Source organism: Stegodyphus dumicola, chromosome 12, assembly GCF_044657685.1.
Source record: "Stegodyphus dumicola isolate Sdum_Otavi_A_Nest chromosome 12, ASM4465768v1".
In the NCBI taxonomy this organism is placed as follows: domain Eukaryota; kingdom Metazoa; phylum Arthropoda; class Arachnida; order Araneae; family Eresidae; genus Stegodyphus; species Stegodyphus dumicola.
Window position 1 is genome coordinate 92,165,498 of NC_140779.1, and position 18,733 is coordinate 92,184,230.

Sequence of the window (18,733 nt, forward strand, 5' to 3'; positions counted from 1 at the left end):
TTATGCTGATGATACAGCCATTCTGTCATGTTCTTTAAATCCCGACAATGCAGTTAAACGCATACAAGTAGTGGATTTTTAACACCTGCGAGAAATTGAGAAATGGTGTCGTACCTGGAGAACGTGTATCAACGCCACCAAATTACAGCTTTTGCTTATCGGACGACATAGAAGGAAAAACGTACACACTGAACTCACACTATTTAATGATAAAATTCCTAAAGTTAGTAAAGCAACCTATTTAGGTGTGCCATTTAATACAACACTCACCTAGAACACCCATACATCAACTGCTATCGGCAAAGCAACTGGTATTGCTCGCAAACTCAACCCGATCATCAATGCATCCTCAAAACTTGATCTCGCAAGGAAAAAGCGTATTTATACATCAATTCTTCGCCCTGTACTCACGTATGCCTCACCGGCCTGGTGTACCGCATCTAAGTCTGATTTCTAAAACTCCAAACATTCGAAAATATCTTCCTTCGAAAAATCACGGGTGCGCCCTGGTTCATCCGTAACGAGGATTTACACAAAGATCTTAAAATCGAAGATATCAAAACGTACATCGGACATATTAACAATAACTTTTTCAACAAAACGATTAGCAACGACACAGTTCATTTCGCCGATAACTTTAAGTATGAGCTCTTAGAAGATGAGTTCGACCTCCGCCCATATGCCACGCATCTATTTACATTTGATATCTGATTCCTGTCTTTCGCACAGTCACTTTTTATTTCTCATCTTTTCATGTCCACAAAGGCCCTAAGGGACAATGTCCGTTTCACGTAGTAATTTCACACACAAGCATCATAAATAGGACATATTATGACCCCCTCACATCTCCGTGTTCTTGCAACACCATAATTACAGGCAAGGGCCTATATTTTTTCTCCTACATCTGGTTCACCCATTAGTGGCAATCCAAATAAGTTCTCGTACGCGTGGAGTCCCCGCTAAGGGGCACCTGAGGTGCTGGTAAGAGCGCGATGAAGTTCGCGCTGAGACCAGCCTAAGTAACAGTATCACAGGAGAGTTAGTATGGAGTGTGTGTCTCGTCTAACGAGCTGATAGTCACTTATTGAGCGAGTGTCTCGAAGTCTAACGCCGAGTTGGTCGTCGAGTGCATCGAGAAAGTCTTTTAGTGTATCGCGAATTAGTGCATCGTCGAGTTTTGTCTTAGACTGTGCTGAGTCGAGAGCTATACTGTGTATCGTCGAATGCATCGCGTGGAGAGTATCGAGAGTACGTGGAGTTCCGAGAACGACCAAGCAGAGTCTGGAGTTGTACTCTGGTGCTTTGCAGTGAAGCTGTCTCCACCGTTATTGCCTGACAGTGTGAAGGCTGTGTCGCTGAACGTGTCAGCGTGTTTATAACAGTTCGACGACTGTAAAAGTGATTTTGGAGCTATCTGATTAATATTGGTAAATAAAGTGTGTTTCGATACTTCATCAAGTGTCGTCGTTATTCACTCCAAATCTACAAACCCCGTACGAACGTGAAGGAAGAAAATAACGTAACAACTAGTGTCAGCAGAAAAGAAAAACGCAACAATATTATTTCAATGTAAATAATTAATGGCAATATGTTCTGTAAAAGTTCAGAAATAACTAACAAATGAATGTACGGTTTTAAATAACAGTTGTATTTAAATCATTACATAAATGTTTACAACCATGGCAGTAAATTCATTTTACATATGTACATTAGATATTCAGTGATTCTCAAATTACTTTCTTTCAATTTTTATTTTATGCTGGAATTTTTAATACAAAAATAAGCATGCATAACACTAATTGCTTGAAAATTTTTTAATTTATGACATTTAAACTACTAATTATCATTAAAACGTACAAAAAAGTTAAAGAAGACTGAAGTAAAATATTTTTTTTTTTCAAATTTGTTGCCTTAGATTAAAAATTACAAAACTTTCAATTTTTCATTTAAAGTTATCTGTTGATAATTGATAATATTTACAAAACACATTCATTGGTAGGCATTCGATGATGAGCAATAAATGCAACCCAGAATGTCCAGTTAAAATTACGATTAATTTTACCGTTCGTCTTTCAAGAGAATAATGTAACTGAATAAAAATTAAACGTAACTAAAACGTTCAGTGAATTAAATTCTTAGGTATTTTTCACAATGTACGTAGAATCTTCAAAAGTGTAAATGGTTTTATTTTATTTTCGTCTTGCGAGCGGTATGTTACCCTGTCAATTAAAAATTATTTATCCTTCAGCAAGATAGCAATGGGTAATAATTTTCTGAAGTACCTCATCAATAACTCATAGAAATACCAAAAACAAATGGAGAGAATTCCAATATGCCTTTGGATAAGGCTTGGAATAGCTTAAATAAGGACATGGATTTCTCGCCTATTTCATTTATAAAATAAGGAAAGCCAAATTCTTCTAAAATGTGCTACATCAAGCTACATTTCACCACAGATAGCTTTCGATAATTGCAATTAGGGTTCGTAAAGAATAAAAACTAGGTTGAAAAATATCGATTGAAATGTTATCAAAATTAATTTTTTTATAAACTTTACTTAAAATCTATTGAACTTTACTTAAAACTATTGAACTTTACTTAAAATCTATTTAAAATGTATTGAAGAAAATTTCTTAATAAATTAGAATTCAGCAATAAAGTTACACTAACAGAAGCATTCATTTTTCAGACGTTTTCAAACGTATAATTTTAATAAATTATAAAATTTCAACATTTACAGTTTTAATTAATTACGCATATAGTCACTTTAAAATAAAGATCTTTCATAAAATAAATAATTAATAACAGAATTTCTAGGTAATCAAAATAAAGTAATTAAAGAAACAATTATTCCTCCACAGAGAATAAAGTACGTAAATTTAACTTTTGTTTACTTACTTTTTACTTTGAAAGCGTTAATTTTAAGTTACAAGAATTCACACAGACACGCAGATAAATGTACATAAATACATATCTGAAGTATGTAGAGTCAAAAAGTATACACTTATAATTGCCGAGCACTTTAAACTTCGCTTCTTCTGTTTTATTAATAATTTCAAAGCCATAAAAAACTCTGTTTATTAAAATAAAAGAAGTTAATTTTAGTTCCCGTTAATTTTCCGCGTGTTTTCCTCAGGACACGTGGAAACAAAATCCTCTAGAGCAGAAACTTTTTGTTTCTCTAAAAATTGATAATGTAATGCAATAATAAAAAGATAAGTAAGTTGTTTATGAAAAATGACAGCATTAATTAAGGTCAAAGCTCTTGAGAATTTCTGCTCTGAGTATTGTAATCGTATAGAGTAAATAAAATTGCATTTCATATGCAGCGAAAGAATGGAATTTGAGATTCACTGATGAGATACATTTGGAATGACATGAAAAAATCATTTAATACTGCAGACTTCATATTCACTGTAATCCCATCAGCGTATCGGATCCGAATGAAAATATGATGAGCTGAAACGAAACAAAAAAATGCAATAATTATTTCCAGTTATCAAAATTTTCACTAAAAAATTATATATTTATTGAGTTACATTTTTTTTGCTACACAGATAAAAAATAAGTGCCACTTTTTGTAAATGTCATTTCAGCATAAACATTACTTTTCAGACATTATAATGCTTTTATTCAATTATCACTTTAGCACTAAGCTGCAAATAAGCGTAAGCAAGAAACAAATGTTACTTATATCAAAACGAAGTTGTTTTACGATCTCCTATATTTCACGGCATTGGTTTCTGCGGCATTTATAATTTTTGGATTTCTTATATGTACTTATATTAAAGCTAAGGTTTGGTGGTGACCTGTATTAATGAAGTATAAATATCAGTAACTCAAAATACCAAATTCATCGGGAGTAACATTCTTGTTAATAATCGTGATACAGATTTATTAGCAAGGGGTTTATTAAAAAGTGGTCAGACTATAGATGATAGCGACTTAATTTTCTACCGAAAAATCACTTTACTCCCGGCATTTAGTAAAGTGGCTGCAAAAATTTCTACAGCATGCAGAAAAACCGGGAACAATTTTGATTCCTCAAAACATTTCCTCAGGCACCTAGGGAAATTAACAACTAGTTCATTATTTCGGGATGAAACTACAGTATCTGCTCGTGTTTCCCCGGAGAACCTCATATATTACCTTATAAATACGGAATTACCAATTTACATTATTAGCATGACATACTGATAGAAACTTCGTCTTCGTTTCGGCTAGATATATTTGAATAGTCAGCCAGTTTTGACGTACCACAGGTACCACCAATTGTACCACAAAGGTTATTTTTAGACTCTTTTTAATGCAATATTCTCCCGAACTACAATCCATTCATGCAGAATACAACACCAGCCATGTATGCAGACGATCCATCAATGGTAAGGTAAAATGTATCGATTGGCTCAGTTAAACAATCAAAACACTTACATGCGTTGGAATCTTGGCTAAAAGCAAGGGAAATTAATATTAATGTTCTCAGATAGGACGATGTTTTTGAGTACAAAAATCAATAAGAAAGTTTTCTGAGAAACACATTCCTCCCAGAAATATAGATAGAGGTAGAAGTCAGGCTAGCGCCTATGAAGTACGAAGGGAATTGAGGTTATCTAGCTCAATTTTAATTTTCTGTCCGAATTTTGAGGAAGATCACCCGGGAGGCAGTCTGAAGGTCTCCCACTGATACTCAAACATTTACTATTCAGGTGTAGAGCATTCTTCTGATTGGTTCCTCTCCTACGTGAAACAAACTCCCAAAATGAAACTTTTTACCCCAACATCGTAAAATATTGCGTCTATATACACGAAACATATTGCTGAGCGCAGCTGCTGCTCAGAAGTTGCGACTAGAAATATCCCATTAAAATAATGCTCAGAGAAACGTGTTTCTTAGAAAACTTTCCTTTTGTGTTGCACGTCGTTTGATCGCACAAGGCCATAACGACTGCTATGATCATTACTTATTTACTAGTTGATTTACTTTTGTTGCATAATAGCTTCCGAATGTATCAATATCTCCTTTTTCTCCATTCACTCAGTGGCCGTTCTAAATTTATGGCTCTGAGGGGTCTTTCCCGCCCTCAATCAAGTAACGCTGGATAAGGATTTTGGCTTAGTAGCTTAGTAGGAAATGCTTAGTAGCATTTAAAAAGTCCATATAAAATATACACTACTCAGTCTATGCCAAATTTTAATTTACTGAAATATGCTGCACATTTCACAAATTGTAACGACGTTAACCTTTGCTGATATGGAAGATATCTATGGAATAAATCATTTCAACCTACATGCTTGCCAGTATATCACGACTAAATACACAGCATCGATGATAAGGTTGCGAAGATTCTGAAGATTAACGAGAAATGAAAGCACAAGGACAGAGCACCCTAGAAAAGGGACCCCAGATCTGGCATACTGAATTCTGCCTTAACACGGTTAATACGCCCCAGCTTCCAGAGGTCATCTGACAGGGCACCACCCACCTCGGTTAATCCAGAGGGATTTTAAATGTTACACTCGCACGAAAACTGAACTCAAGCACTATTGGTAGACGGCTAGCATCCACAGAAAATAAACAAAGTCACAAGATTGACATCGACGTTTCTCAGTATTGACCAAGGGGAGTCCATCCCACCTCGGACAACATTCGATATGAACCATGTAACGGCCCCACAACAAAGGGGCAGATACCAGTACGGTTCTTGCCCAGCCTGAACTTACCAGCGAATAAACGATGGCTCTAGTCCTGTGAAGACTGTTTATTTACCGCAGAAGTTGAGGCTGTCTAGGCATTGGTCTAGCCAGGTTATTCGATAGAACCCTGGGTCTCCTCCCACAAATGGTCGGTTCCAGGAACTCCCGTCGACCGTCACGGATGGTATCCGACATAATCAGCCCAGGTGAACCTAGTTACCAGCGGAGGCCACGAGGAGGCCTATGTCGGATAGAGACAGGAGAGGCTATATGGTACGCGTCACTGCTCCGGTAGCTACACCCACTTCCAGAAGGTTCAGATCGAACCCCAAATCTCCTCCCATAAAATAGTTTGGAAATCCAATCCTTCCCCAAACTCCTTGATAAATGCTTACATTATTGAGGTGGCAACTGTATTAACCTTCATCTTATCGTTATATTGTTATATGCGACTATCGACCTTAATGGCAAATTCTCCGTTCTTACTCTTATAAATATACTCTTTAACTTTGCGCAAGTTTTGATCTGGCGTGCTCTCACAAATGGTCGCGATAATCGTTTCTGCGTTAGATAGTGGGACAAAGACCTTTCCGATAAAAGTAATCATGGCTTTTTTCTTTCAACTGTGCCATAGAGTTTTAGTATTTTAAGACAAGGCTTAATTTCTGAAATTAGAAATGCGAGAATCCTATGGAAAGCCGTCACGAGAAATGATAAGAAAAGTAAATAAAAATAAATAATAAAATAATTAACTAATTAAATTAAAGTTGAGTGAAATGTAATGATTTCATTTAGTGATTAAAATTCAGTGAAATGCACATTTAATAATTTATTAGCGAATTACAGTTTCTCTCAAAATCTAAGAAATAGCTCAGCTGGCCTCTGGCTGAATTTAAACTCTACATATAAAGTATAATGTAGCCTTTCAAGAGGTGATGAGTATATGCTTAAGCATATAAATTAAGCTGAAAATCTGATTTTTAATATTTTGAAAAAAATAGTTCTTTAGATGTTAATCTGAAATTTAGTACATTATATTTTTTAATTTATTATTTTTATTATCATTATTAAAAGTTTGTTGTCTTTTAATTTATTAAATATATCCAAATCCTTAATGCTACTGAATTTATGCTGGCGCCATCTATCACGCACCAGGAGAACTTCAAGTAAACTCACCTCAGCTTACGCCTTAGGAAACAAAGCACAAAACAGTGGTCCCTATTACAGTATGCGTTACATTTTTCATTGATCCTTGTAACTAATATATTTGCTAATCATTGATTGCCCATTTACATGTCTTATAAGTATTTCTCTAAAGTGATTAGCTTCTTAAAACACATACACTGCGCATTATTTTAGCGTACCTTTTAAATAAACAAATAAGTTAAATATACACATTAAATTACACGCATACAACTTTTATTTGAGAAATATCAAATTCTCTCTATATTTTAACAGAATAATTTTTCAATACATGATACAGATTTAATGAAAATCAAATGTTAAATGTTATCAGTATAATTCTGAAACAAAACGAAACATTTAGTTAAAATTAACATTTCAATTTTTCAGTCATATTTTATTGCATACAGCTTAATAAATTTGTGCCTAAAGTACAAATATCAGAAATAAATTTTACTATTTTAAGTCTCTATTAAATTATATTGGAGAAAACTATGTGTTTTTATTTAAATTATTTTATTAAAAATTTCAAATCTTAATGATAAGATTTCAGAGATGGCGCCACCAGCTACCCTCCGCTGTGAGAGACTAAAATGCATGCGGGAGTAGTCTTTTGAAATTATTCCTTACTGCACTTTATTATCGTAATTTTATTTGAAAAATTTATTTTGCAACACATTTAATTGTAGATATTGTGACTGATTACGAACGAAACTAAGAGGTGGGAGACAGAGCTATTTCATCTTCTGATAAAATATTTTTTAAATCAGAATTTTCACATTTTGATCAATCGTTTTATTTTAAGTAAGACCATCCTTTTGAATTCGTATTGGCATAATTACGCTTTGAAGTGTTTTGCTTTGGTTCCTTACAACTTATGCTGAAAACTTCTACTTTGCATTTGTTTAGTGAATTACTAAAACGCTTATAAAATGCTGCAAACTCTAAAATATCACAAAATTTGTAAAAAAAAAAAAAAAAAAAGTACCATGAATAAAATGAAATGAAAAATCAAAAGAGAAAAGCATGAAATATTATTAACTGATCCATATTTTTTAGATATTAGTTTGTTTTTAAAGAATACAGAGTAAGTACTCTTTTTTTCCCTAGGCCAAAAACAAAACTTGGACTGACTTTTCTTTTATAGTAAAACTCTATCCAACTCCAAGCTAAGTTTAATTTTTGCCAAATTTTACATTTCATATTGATATGCTTCTTTTGTGTTTTTATTATTTAAAATACTGAGGTATATTAGTTATTCAAATGAATTCATTTAAATTTAAAAGTATATTCTAGTTTGCTAAATAAATAAAAATGATAATAATAAATAAAATAAAGTACATAAATATGCTTCTTGCTTCTTAAATTAAATGAGAACCTTCAATATAATTAAAACTGAAGGGGATGAGAAGAAAACATCAAAGATTTTACGTTACTTTTCCGTTTCGCCGGCGCAAATCTCGCCAAACAGACTTTTGGCGACACGATACAGTATACGCATAAAAAATGTTAACAAATGTTAGTTCTAAGAATTTTTTTTATTTTGAAAGCATAAACATTTTAATATGGTTTAAAATTTTGTAAAAAGCCAATAAATAAAAATAATACATTTATAAAAAGACATTAATTTAAGAATTTACTATTCTTTCATGGTTCAACATCCTTATAGGCCGGTTCACATCACGTGACCCCAAGTGATCTCATGTCACGTAAACTACGCTACAAAAATCTAATTTTAATACTAAACCTAATTATCTACATTAATTTCAAGTTAAATCTTAATTTGGAATACAAGTTTATAATGCAAGAATTATTTCAATTCGTCTTAATAGTTTACTCAGAAATTATGTAAAACCGCAGTGCTTTACTTCGCTAGTGCATTCTCATTAGAATTGATGAATTTAACCCTTGACATTGCCTTTTTTATATTTTCTTTTTTATATGTATATTTTTTTTATATTTATTTATTTATTTATATTTCGTGAGCGGTGTGATTGCATAATAATTGACGTAATTACCGCGAATGTTCTTAGGGAATAAAATTGAGATATCTGGTAAAAATTCTTTGTAATTTTATGTACATAGAACCTATTGGAAAGGTACTTATTATTCTATTTTCGTTTTTCACATACAAATTTTGCCAGAATTAAGAAATCCTTAATTTGCTTCAGATATCAGAATGATCATTTCAATGTGCACACAATTTTTACTTTTATGGATGACCTTATCAAAGAACTCATTTATTATGACATAAAATCTAAAAATGACGCATTTAGGATATTTGTTTTATATTATTATTCATGCTCCTTAGATAAAAACGGTACTTTTCCGTTTTCCCGGTGCGAATGGCCTTAGGACATAAAATTGAGCTATCTGGTAAATATGCTATGTAATTTTATGCCAGTATCAATCAATCTGATAAGAAATGGGTGCGATTTGTTTCAAAAATGAGGCATAAAAGGTTACCAGAGAGGGAATTCCATTTGGCATCAGTTGCACCACTATTGGCGACTTTATCGCTTGTGCCGGCAAAACGGAAAAGTACCGATTTTACTTAAAATGTTTCTTAATACATCATTTGTCATTCTTTAATTCATATTAAATACTCGTATAATAAATTATAATTCTACTCGTATTTATCTAATATATGTAGGGGAACTTACAACTTAAATTTTACATAAATTTTATTTTTTGCCATCCCAATGCTTAAACGGGAATTTTTTTTTTTTTTTTTTCCCATTTTTAACCAATTATTCACGTGATTTTAAAATATTCTGATATTACTTGAAATAATATTACCAGATATCTGTATACGATTTACAGCATTTGGTTGAAAACGAAATAATAATAATAAAATAGAATGAATAAGTAAAACAAAAATAAATATTTCCCATATGTTATGCAGGATTTTTTTTTAAGGATGTTGCTCTTTATATTGTCACATTTTATATTGGCCTTCAAAATAAAAAGTAGTGAGTTTATTTTGAATTTATAATAAATTTTCTTTTACACTAAGCAAATCTAGTGATTACTTTGAAAAATTGTATTTCCGGAGGGAAATAGATCCGGAGGATTTCCGGAGGATCTAAGACTTAGGCTTTACTTTAATCTCTAACCTTTCAAGGCGTTGTATTTTAATTTTATAATAGCTAAATAGCTATCATAAAATGTCTTGACAGATATTTATTTTCCTTGTCAACCTAGAGAATGCAGCAAATGTATCCTTACGATTCTGCAGAAGTAATACAGACTGTCCACCACAGCAATGCCTACAATACGTGGCGTTAGACGATCCCAGTATAGGTAACAAAGACTAACGTAACATTCTATTTAGGAGGTGCAGTTTGAAGCAAGGCCGGCGTCTGCACATCCATTTTTGCATATTATGTATCGACAGGCCTTGCTAACTGTGAAGGTTCCGCCCCGAATGGAATTCCAACGGAGAGCACCCCTGAACATCACGAGGGTCTCCCACCCCTCTTCTCCAACCATGGAGGTAGGAAGTAAGATGTAGTAGCCCTAAACAGGTATCTCCCGTACCCTGTTTTGAAGCATCGGCGATCCCTACGTGGTGACCAAAACATTGGGTCATTTACCATTAAGTTCAATGGGTTTTGACGCGATCGGATGTAAATATTTTGTAATTACGTCGTAAATATATATATAAATGTATATATTTTCTTTTTCTACAACACTTCAGAGTTCTAAGTATATGAAAACAACATATTTTTAAACAACATTTCATTCTGAATGGAATTAAATGCTATACTTTTCGCAGAACAGTTTTCTCAGAATGGTTTAATTTGAATGAAATATTTTCACAAATTTTCGTTAATTACATTAGGAAAAAAATTTAAGGTAATTCGATTTTATTCGGTTAAGGTACAAAAATTAAGATCAAAGTTTATTGTATTATTAATATTAAAATTATGCATTATTTTTTTTCTATTTATAGAGCTTCTTCCTAAAATACTTTCTTAAATATGACATGATTTTTTGGCTTCTGAGGCATCTTTTAAATCGAAAAATATAAGTCAATTTATAATTAGAGCTCTATTCGGTTCATTTTAAATTAGAGAATTATTAAAAATTAGCGAAATACTTTAAATGTTTAAATAGTACTTAACTTTCTCTGAACATTTCTGAAAGGGAATAAAATAAGAATTTTTTAAAGTATTATTTAAAACTTTTAACTGAGTTATTATAAAATGTAAAGGGAATAATTATTTTAATTATATTTATCAGATTTTTTACCATTAATTTCAACAATACATATTCCAAAACTCTTTATTACTTTCTTAAGTGCGCATCTCATAGCATTTGCGTTACAATGCCTTTTAACGGATTGCTTTCCAGTACGAACAATTCTTGCTTAAACATTTTTATAACATATTTGTCAACAAGATTTCAATTTATGTTTACAATTCAATATTAAGTTTATTATATATTTAGATAACATTTATAATCATTATAAATTAGATACGTTTAATAATTAGATTTCTTCACAGCTGTTTATAAATGAATAAATTCTTCATTTCAAATACATTTATAAATAATTTAATGAATATTTATGTATTTTGTTAAAGGCAGATACATGCTTTTTGCAAGCACATGCATAAATACCCATACATATTTCATATTTTTCATTTCCGGCATGTGCAAATCTTTAATTTCTGTGCATTCACTATATTTTATTTTTAATTAACCCGAATAAGTAAAACGTGTAAGCCCAAAGGGATTGTTTTTCAGATATATAAAATTAAAATGATTAGTTTAAAATGAGCAACAGTAAAGCCTCTCCTCTAAAAACTTTTAAAAGGTACATGTTACAATAATATATGGATATGAAAAAAATGTATTTTATTTAAAACATTTTGGCGTTTGGAACATAAAATAAAAGTAACGAATAACTCTATCAAGAGTATCGAAAGACGTATACAATTTTAAAGGCACCGTAAGGTATTTTTCATTCTTTAAGCATAACAATTTTGTTAAAATTTATATTTTTGTAGTTCAACAGCTTAGAATTTTATAAAACAAATTCATAATCAAAATCGCTGTTGTTAGTTATCGAAAAATAACCAAGATGTGATTTTTGCGTAAATGTCACTAAACTATACAAATTGCTATTATCTATCACACTATGAATTTTTCTTTCATGTGAAAGTGTCCCCTTTTCGATTTGTATGGAACTGTCGTGTGTCGAAATACTATCAAAATACTGTCAAGCGAGCTTCTGAATGTAAACAAAGAACACCCCATCTGGTGACCGAAGCTTTGAAGCAGTGTTTCACTTCTAGTGCCGGTTGGCGACTCCTTCCTTTCTTACCTCCATGTCTCCAACCATTGACCCCTCGTGAGGCTTTCGGACGGCCGTGTATTTTGAGGGCCCGCTGCAGCACTTGCAATCACCGGGAATCGAATTCGGATACTTCAATACGGTGTTCAGGGACACTGACTATTATCCCGTCTGGCTAATGATGCTGTATAACAATGAGATATAAATTCACTCATTAGCAATTTTGGATGAGTTTTATATGCTTTTTCTCTGCAATGATACGAAATACAATTTCCAACAGCTGGACGAACTATACAGTTTACATGAACTTTATTTCGTTAAAAGAAAATAAGAACTATTATAAATATTGAATTTTTCTCAACCTTAAAATATTATATTGAGAACTTTAAAAATACTCTGAAGCCGGTACAAACATTCAGAATATTTATAACTCAACATCAGTATATTAATCCAAAATTCATTAGAAACTTAAACTGGCTTTTTAAATCCTCCGAATACATAAAATCTCTAGCAAATAAACCATGTTGAATCCTGATTATAAATGTGGTCTTTCACTACATATTAGTCGCACTTTTTATATAATTTTACTATCCATACTAATGAAAAACTTAAAATCTGCAGAAAGTATGAAACTTGAATAAGCTACTTCTCAAATAAACTTATAATTTACACAGTTCATACTGAAGTGTCCTCTGCTTTCTCTTTTTCGTTAGTGAATATTTTTAAGATTTCAAAACACAATGTCAGCTTACGATTTATATCCACAGTGGTTATAAAAAACTTCTTCGATATACGAACTACTAACGGCTTATCCGCTCGGTCAATCGAAACGAAATTTCAAATACTGTTACTTGAAAGAATGTGCTCGAGATTGTATTGATTTTAAACAATAGAGTTCTAACAGTTATGGTGACAGTGAAAACATTTCGAGATTTTCGAATGGCAATACCCACAATTTTCTTGTGCAAATTGATACTCTCACGGAATAGCTATAAATAGCTTTGGAATGATACATGCATGACGAAAATTGCGGCATAAAACAATTGAAAAGAAGAGCATTCTAAAGGACCAATGACACACAAGAGAGGAGACGGAAAACTTTTTTTTATTGGAAATACAAGTTGTCAGCGTGCCAATTTTCGCAGACGAAAATGCACTGCATGCGGTAGATTGTTGACAACAATGACGAAAGTAACATCGCAAGAGGAATTTATATAGCTTCGCGTTTTATGCTATCTTTCAATTCTGACAAACGTCTTGGATTTGCTGCTGTGTATACCTTAGATATTAGATAACCCCAGAACCTTAAATAAATCGGAGTGAGATCGGCAATTTTAGTGACCACGAATCTCCGAACTTATGGGAGGTAATTTCATCTCCAAAGTTCTGTGGCAGCACTTCCTTAAAATTAAAAACACAGCCACACCTTAGCACAGTATGTGGCAAGGTGTGGAAGAGCAACTTCTTTCATTCATGAAGTGTCATTAACATTTCGCTGCTGCAGTTCTGGAATTATGTTATTCTGCCACATTGTTGTACACCCAGAACTTGTGATAGATCAAGTTTTCATACCAATAGAAGTGACCTCTTCGAGGGAATACAGACCAAGAACGAATGAGCTTGTGATGCCGTACCAGACAATTACTTAAGCGTTATGTAAAAGCATTGGTGCACAACCGTGAGGACTTTCATCAGCCCAGTGAACACAGTTCTTGGGTTTACATTCCCGGTTAAAGAGAAATGGCTCTTAGTCGCTTATAATAACCACAGCGGCCATCTGCTATATTAATTGTAAAGTTGAAGCGCTGTTGCTGATCTCCAGATCCCAACATCTGAACGTGTTGGAATCAAAAAGAAAACATACGCTCAACAGAACTCAGAAGCTTAAGGACTGCAGTTTTCGATATATCCAGACTGCGAGAAACACTTCTTGCAGCATAACGTTGGACCTGCAGTAATCACATTACGTGTTTACGCAACAACGCCAGCAGAAATACATGGTCGTCCGGATAGCAGTCTATCACATGCGCATGCAGTTTCTTCAACTATTTTTTATCAAATCACTTACAGTTTTTGGCACCGTCTTAGCTTATCATCTCGCCGATGAACTCACACTGCTTCGGCAATATTCTCCTGTTCAGATAAAACAGCTCTATCAATTCGCTTGGTTGTTTGTAAGTGTCATCTTGCTAGCACGTTCGAACACCTGATTGAAGAAATAATATTCCCACCCTTCTTATTAAAGATTTGCATCAAGCCATGCTTTGTACATAATGTTCTGTGATTGATACTTCTACTATCTATATCACTGTGAATTATGCAAAGCGCATAAATGCTCCTTCTTTTCTTTTAGCAACTACTATCATTGATCCTTTAACTTGATCCTTCTTTGGAAATGTTTTGCGTCGGCAACTTTCGTCATATGTGTATCGCTTTATAATAATAAAGCCATTTATGGTTTTTAAATGCACTAATCTATTTGTACGGGGAAAAAGTGTGTGTTGCCATTCGAAAATTTTAAAATATCACTGTCACCGTAAGCGTGAGAGTTCTACTGTTTTAATTTATCACAGTGTCGAGCACATACCTTCAAAGTACAAGACACTAATAAATTCAACCAATCGAAATTTCATTTTGACTGGTTGAGCAGCTAGGCCGCTAGGGGTTCATTACCAGGGAAGCCATTTGATGACCAGCCCGCATACTTTGCTCCGCAATTACAATCAATGTGTCTTCATTAAATAGATTAAAAGTGAGTTTTCAGCAATAAGCTAATTTATACATATAGCAGCATTCTAACCACTGTTAAATAACTAATGAATTTTTAAAATAAAATGCTTACAGGCAAAATACACGTGAAATGCTTACAGCGTTTTCAGGTTTATGATACTAAGACTTCTTCAGTCCATCTACTAACTTCTTGGCACTGGGTTATCGCATATGTTTTCCCTGAAAATACAGATGCAGGAAAAATTAAAAAATTGACAAGAACAAAATCATAAATATCTGTATTTTTCTCTGCTGTTATTCAAAATTGTCATTTAAAATTTTAAATCAATCATTACACTATAGAAGAAGATAGCACTGAACATAAAGATATTATTATGCAGTAAAGCATATAAATATTTGTATGACGCTCTAATAAATTACCGAACTATCCCAAATTGAATATAACAGCAAACTTAGCAAATACCTCTCTATCTATAACTCTAGAAGATAATTACGATAAATAAGATAAATTTACTAATTTTAAAATTCATTAATTAATAATTATAGCATTGTTTTCTTCAGAAAAGAATCTAACGAACTACTCAAATTTAAAATTTATGAAGCATACCTCAATCTATCAATTAAAAAGACAAAAATAATTGTCAGTAATCGTATTTGAATCTTCTTTAAAGTAATAATAATAACGTTGTGACAGTTATTTTAAAGTTTTAATAACAATTAATTTGAATAAAACTATATCATTACCTTCTTGATTAATGTCAGAATGTTCACTCAGACCAAAAGATTTTAAAATTTAATTAAGCTACAACTGATCTAGTAGCTAGTAACTTGAGTTTATAGTGTAGATAACCATATGATTATATTTAACATTAGATTTTTTTGTAAATAACTCAAATCTTAACTATCACGACAAGTAGCCTCATGTTTAATATTTTACTTAGCATGTGTTAATATTTCAGTTGTAACACAACGAGAGAGGTTTAATAAATTTCAGTTTTTCTTGTGATTTTTGTTCGCAGTTAAAGTTGATACGGATAAGGGTATGTTAGACCAATACATGATCGACAGTTTAGGGTAATTATATTACACTAAATATTCGGTAAAAGTTAATTTCAAACAGCAAAAGTTATATTATAGTAAATATTGACTTATGATCTTTACACGGAAACTTAAGTTTCATAAGTTATAGTTTGATCATAAAATCACTAGCCTTTTGAATGAAATTCTGAAATAGATTTAAGATAAACTAATAAGCAGAATGACCAGAAATCTAGCAACTATTATTCTGAGGCACAAATAAACGTACAACAAAGAGAAGAAAATATTATGGGTTGATATCATCCACATACGATGTTGTTTCCAAAAAGAAAGAAGGGAAAGAGAAACAAAAAAAAGAAAATTTTACCTTTAGTTGTTAATTTAATTGTTTTTTAACTTTTTCCTAAAACAATTTTAAAAAAATTCCTAAAATTCCTAAAAATTTAAATTTCACTTATCTGCTTTTATTTATTAGATGTAAATACAGATTTTAGATTCAAGACAGGAGTTGCTTTATGCTAAACGTCCTCTATAAAGGCATCCGTCTCCTTAGGCAGATAGACCTCATGTGCTTTGCCACAGTCAATTAAACCAAATAAATCAAACCTGAATGCGAGTCATTTTTCCCCTTGCTTGACTAACATCATTATTATTATTTTAAAGATGACCGACACTCACGTGGCTTTCTTCTGTGTATCATTCATTATCTATAGATGTGCTAAGTATCAAATACATGTGATGCATATTGCGTCCATAATGATGCAAATCATATTATGCGTCTTAAGAATCACCTTTATTCAATAATAATTTTTTTTGAATCTACGGCTATATCGATCTGCAACTGTCATCCATCTATATACGCAATAAATGTCTCCAATCAATTGCACTTATCGCCAAGATATCACATACACTGTACTCTCGATTATCCGGGCTAATGCTGGGGAAGCCGATCACGTATAACTGATAAACACAGATAAAACATGTTATCAATTTCATGCACATTGTACGTATTTATTTCTTAAAAACATCAGTAACTACTATGTTTTTGAGAACGTTTAAATATCTGTCGGATTCCCCCCCCCCTCCTCAGGAACCAGGTACAGAGGTTCAACCTTCGCCTTGGCCCCTTGGAGAGAGAGAGAGACGCACAGCCTGGGGTTAATTACCGCCAGATAGCACTGGGCGCTAATTTGCTACCTACCAATCGCTCCGTCTACTCGTCGCAGCGGGACATTACCTAGCGAACCCGAAGACGCTACACAGCGGGCTACTAGAACCACGCCGCGCAAAGGATCAAGGATCAAGGAAGTTCGTGTTACCAAAGAATCTTACGGAGTTCTTAGGCCGTAAACGCCTTTACCTCCACATCATCTGAAGAATAAATTGTCACCATCAAAGACCACCGGGCCAGCCAATAAGTGACCTTTCCGGGGCCTTCAGAACCACCAAGTTTATAAATTTTGTATCCCTGTGTCTGAGACTGCCTAGGTCATGGAGGTAGGAAGTAAGTCCTTTCTTACCTCCATGGCCTAGGTACAGATCCTAGCCAGTAGCTTCGCAGAGTTCTCTACGTCGATCTCCGGGGGGGGGTAGACTGCCCGTCGCAGAGGGACATTACACAGCGAGCCCGGGTCACTACCCCCGGGCTACTAGAGCCTCTCCGCTCAAGGACCACCGGGCCGGCCAGTGAGTGATTTTTCCGTGTTCTCCAGAGCCACTAGGTTCATAAATTTTATATCCCCGTGGCCGAGACTGCCTCGGTACAGATCCTAGCCAGTAGCTTCGCGGAGTTCTCTACGTCGACTTCCGGGGGGAAGCTGCAAGGGAAGTAACCTCATTGACCGAAGAAGATAAATTTTTGTGAAAATAAGAAGTTTCAAAGGAATCCAGGCTACAATGACTTTCTTTTTTCATTTCTTTTCTTTTCTTTTTTTTTTTTTCAAACTCTTATAAGGTATTTCTCCTGCCTTCTTAGCATGCCTCCGTGGTGTAATGGTCAGCACGCTCGGCGCGTATTCGAGAGGTCAGTGGTTCGTGTCCCTGCTCATTTTTCATCTCTCCTGCTTCGAAACAACCTAATGTCTCTACAACCTTCTTTGTTTCTGGAAAAGAGACACTGATGCCTAATTACCCTTGAAATAGCTAGTGTTTTATTTATAATCTAGGCTAAACTAAAATTGCCTTTTCCCCCATAATTTTATGTTTTACAATACCATGTTTTTCTTCCAATTTGAAAAATCATCCATAATTTCCAGAACAGTAATTCATTGCATATCCATACATTAATGAAATTTTCCTTCATTTATTATAGAATTAGTCAAAACGAATTTTTATTCCTTTAAAATTTTTTATTTATTATTTTTTTTTTTTCCTTTTGGTAAATTCCTTTTAAAAATTATCAGTTTTTTCTAAGTATGTGTTGTAAATAAGAATTGCAATCAATTTTCCTCAGAATAGCTTAAGAAATTAGTCCTGTGTAATTAGAATTTGTATATAAATAGAATACCTTAATTGCACCATCTGCATGTTTTTCATTATTAACGAAGCGTATATTTTCTGATTGCTGTCCAAAAACCATAAAGATTATGAATTTAGTAGCCACACGAAATGGCTGTTCTTTTTTACGTATAATGTATTGCTTTTGGTAGTTTCTCACGTAACAATATTTTTGGAAAACAAAAGACTTTTTATGCGAAAAAAAGCATTCTTTGATCTTGCCAGAGCATAATAGAATGTCTGACTGCCACACCTACAGAAAATAATGAACGTTAGATCCTTGGCAGCATTTAA

General features: G+C 33.2%; 1 protein-coding gene across 2 annotated transcripts in view; it reads right to left on the reverse strand.

Annotated features, from left to right (window-relative positions):
- Positions 1 to 1,627: 1,627 nt before the first annotated feature.
- The window catches only part of LOC118195629 (cell adhesion molecule Dscam1-like), a 1,218,268-nt gene continuing 1,201,162 nt past the window's right edge, over positions 1,628 to 18,733 (reverse strand). The window contains exons 26-27 of one of the 2 annotated variants that reach the window (XM_085806699.1): positions 15,044 to 15,124; positions 1,628 to 3,459 (exon numbers count right to left, since the gene is read on the reverse strand). In XM_085806699.1, coding sequence (XP_085662825.1) covers positions 15,057 to 15,124 — 68 coding nt within the window. In that variant the 3' untranslated portion in view covers positions 1,628 to 3,459; positions 15,044 to 15,056. Of the gene's footprint in view, positions 3,460 to 15,017; positions 15,125 to 18,733 lie in introns of both variants that reach the window. The other variant, XM_085806698.1, reaches the window with a different exon arrangement.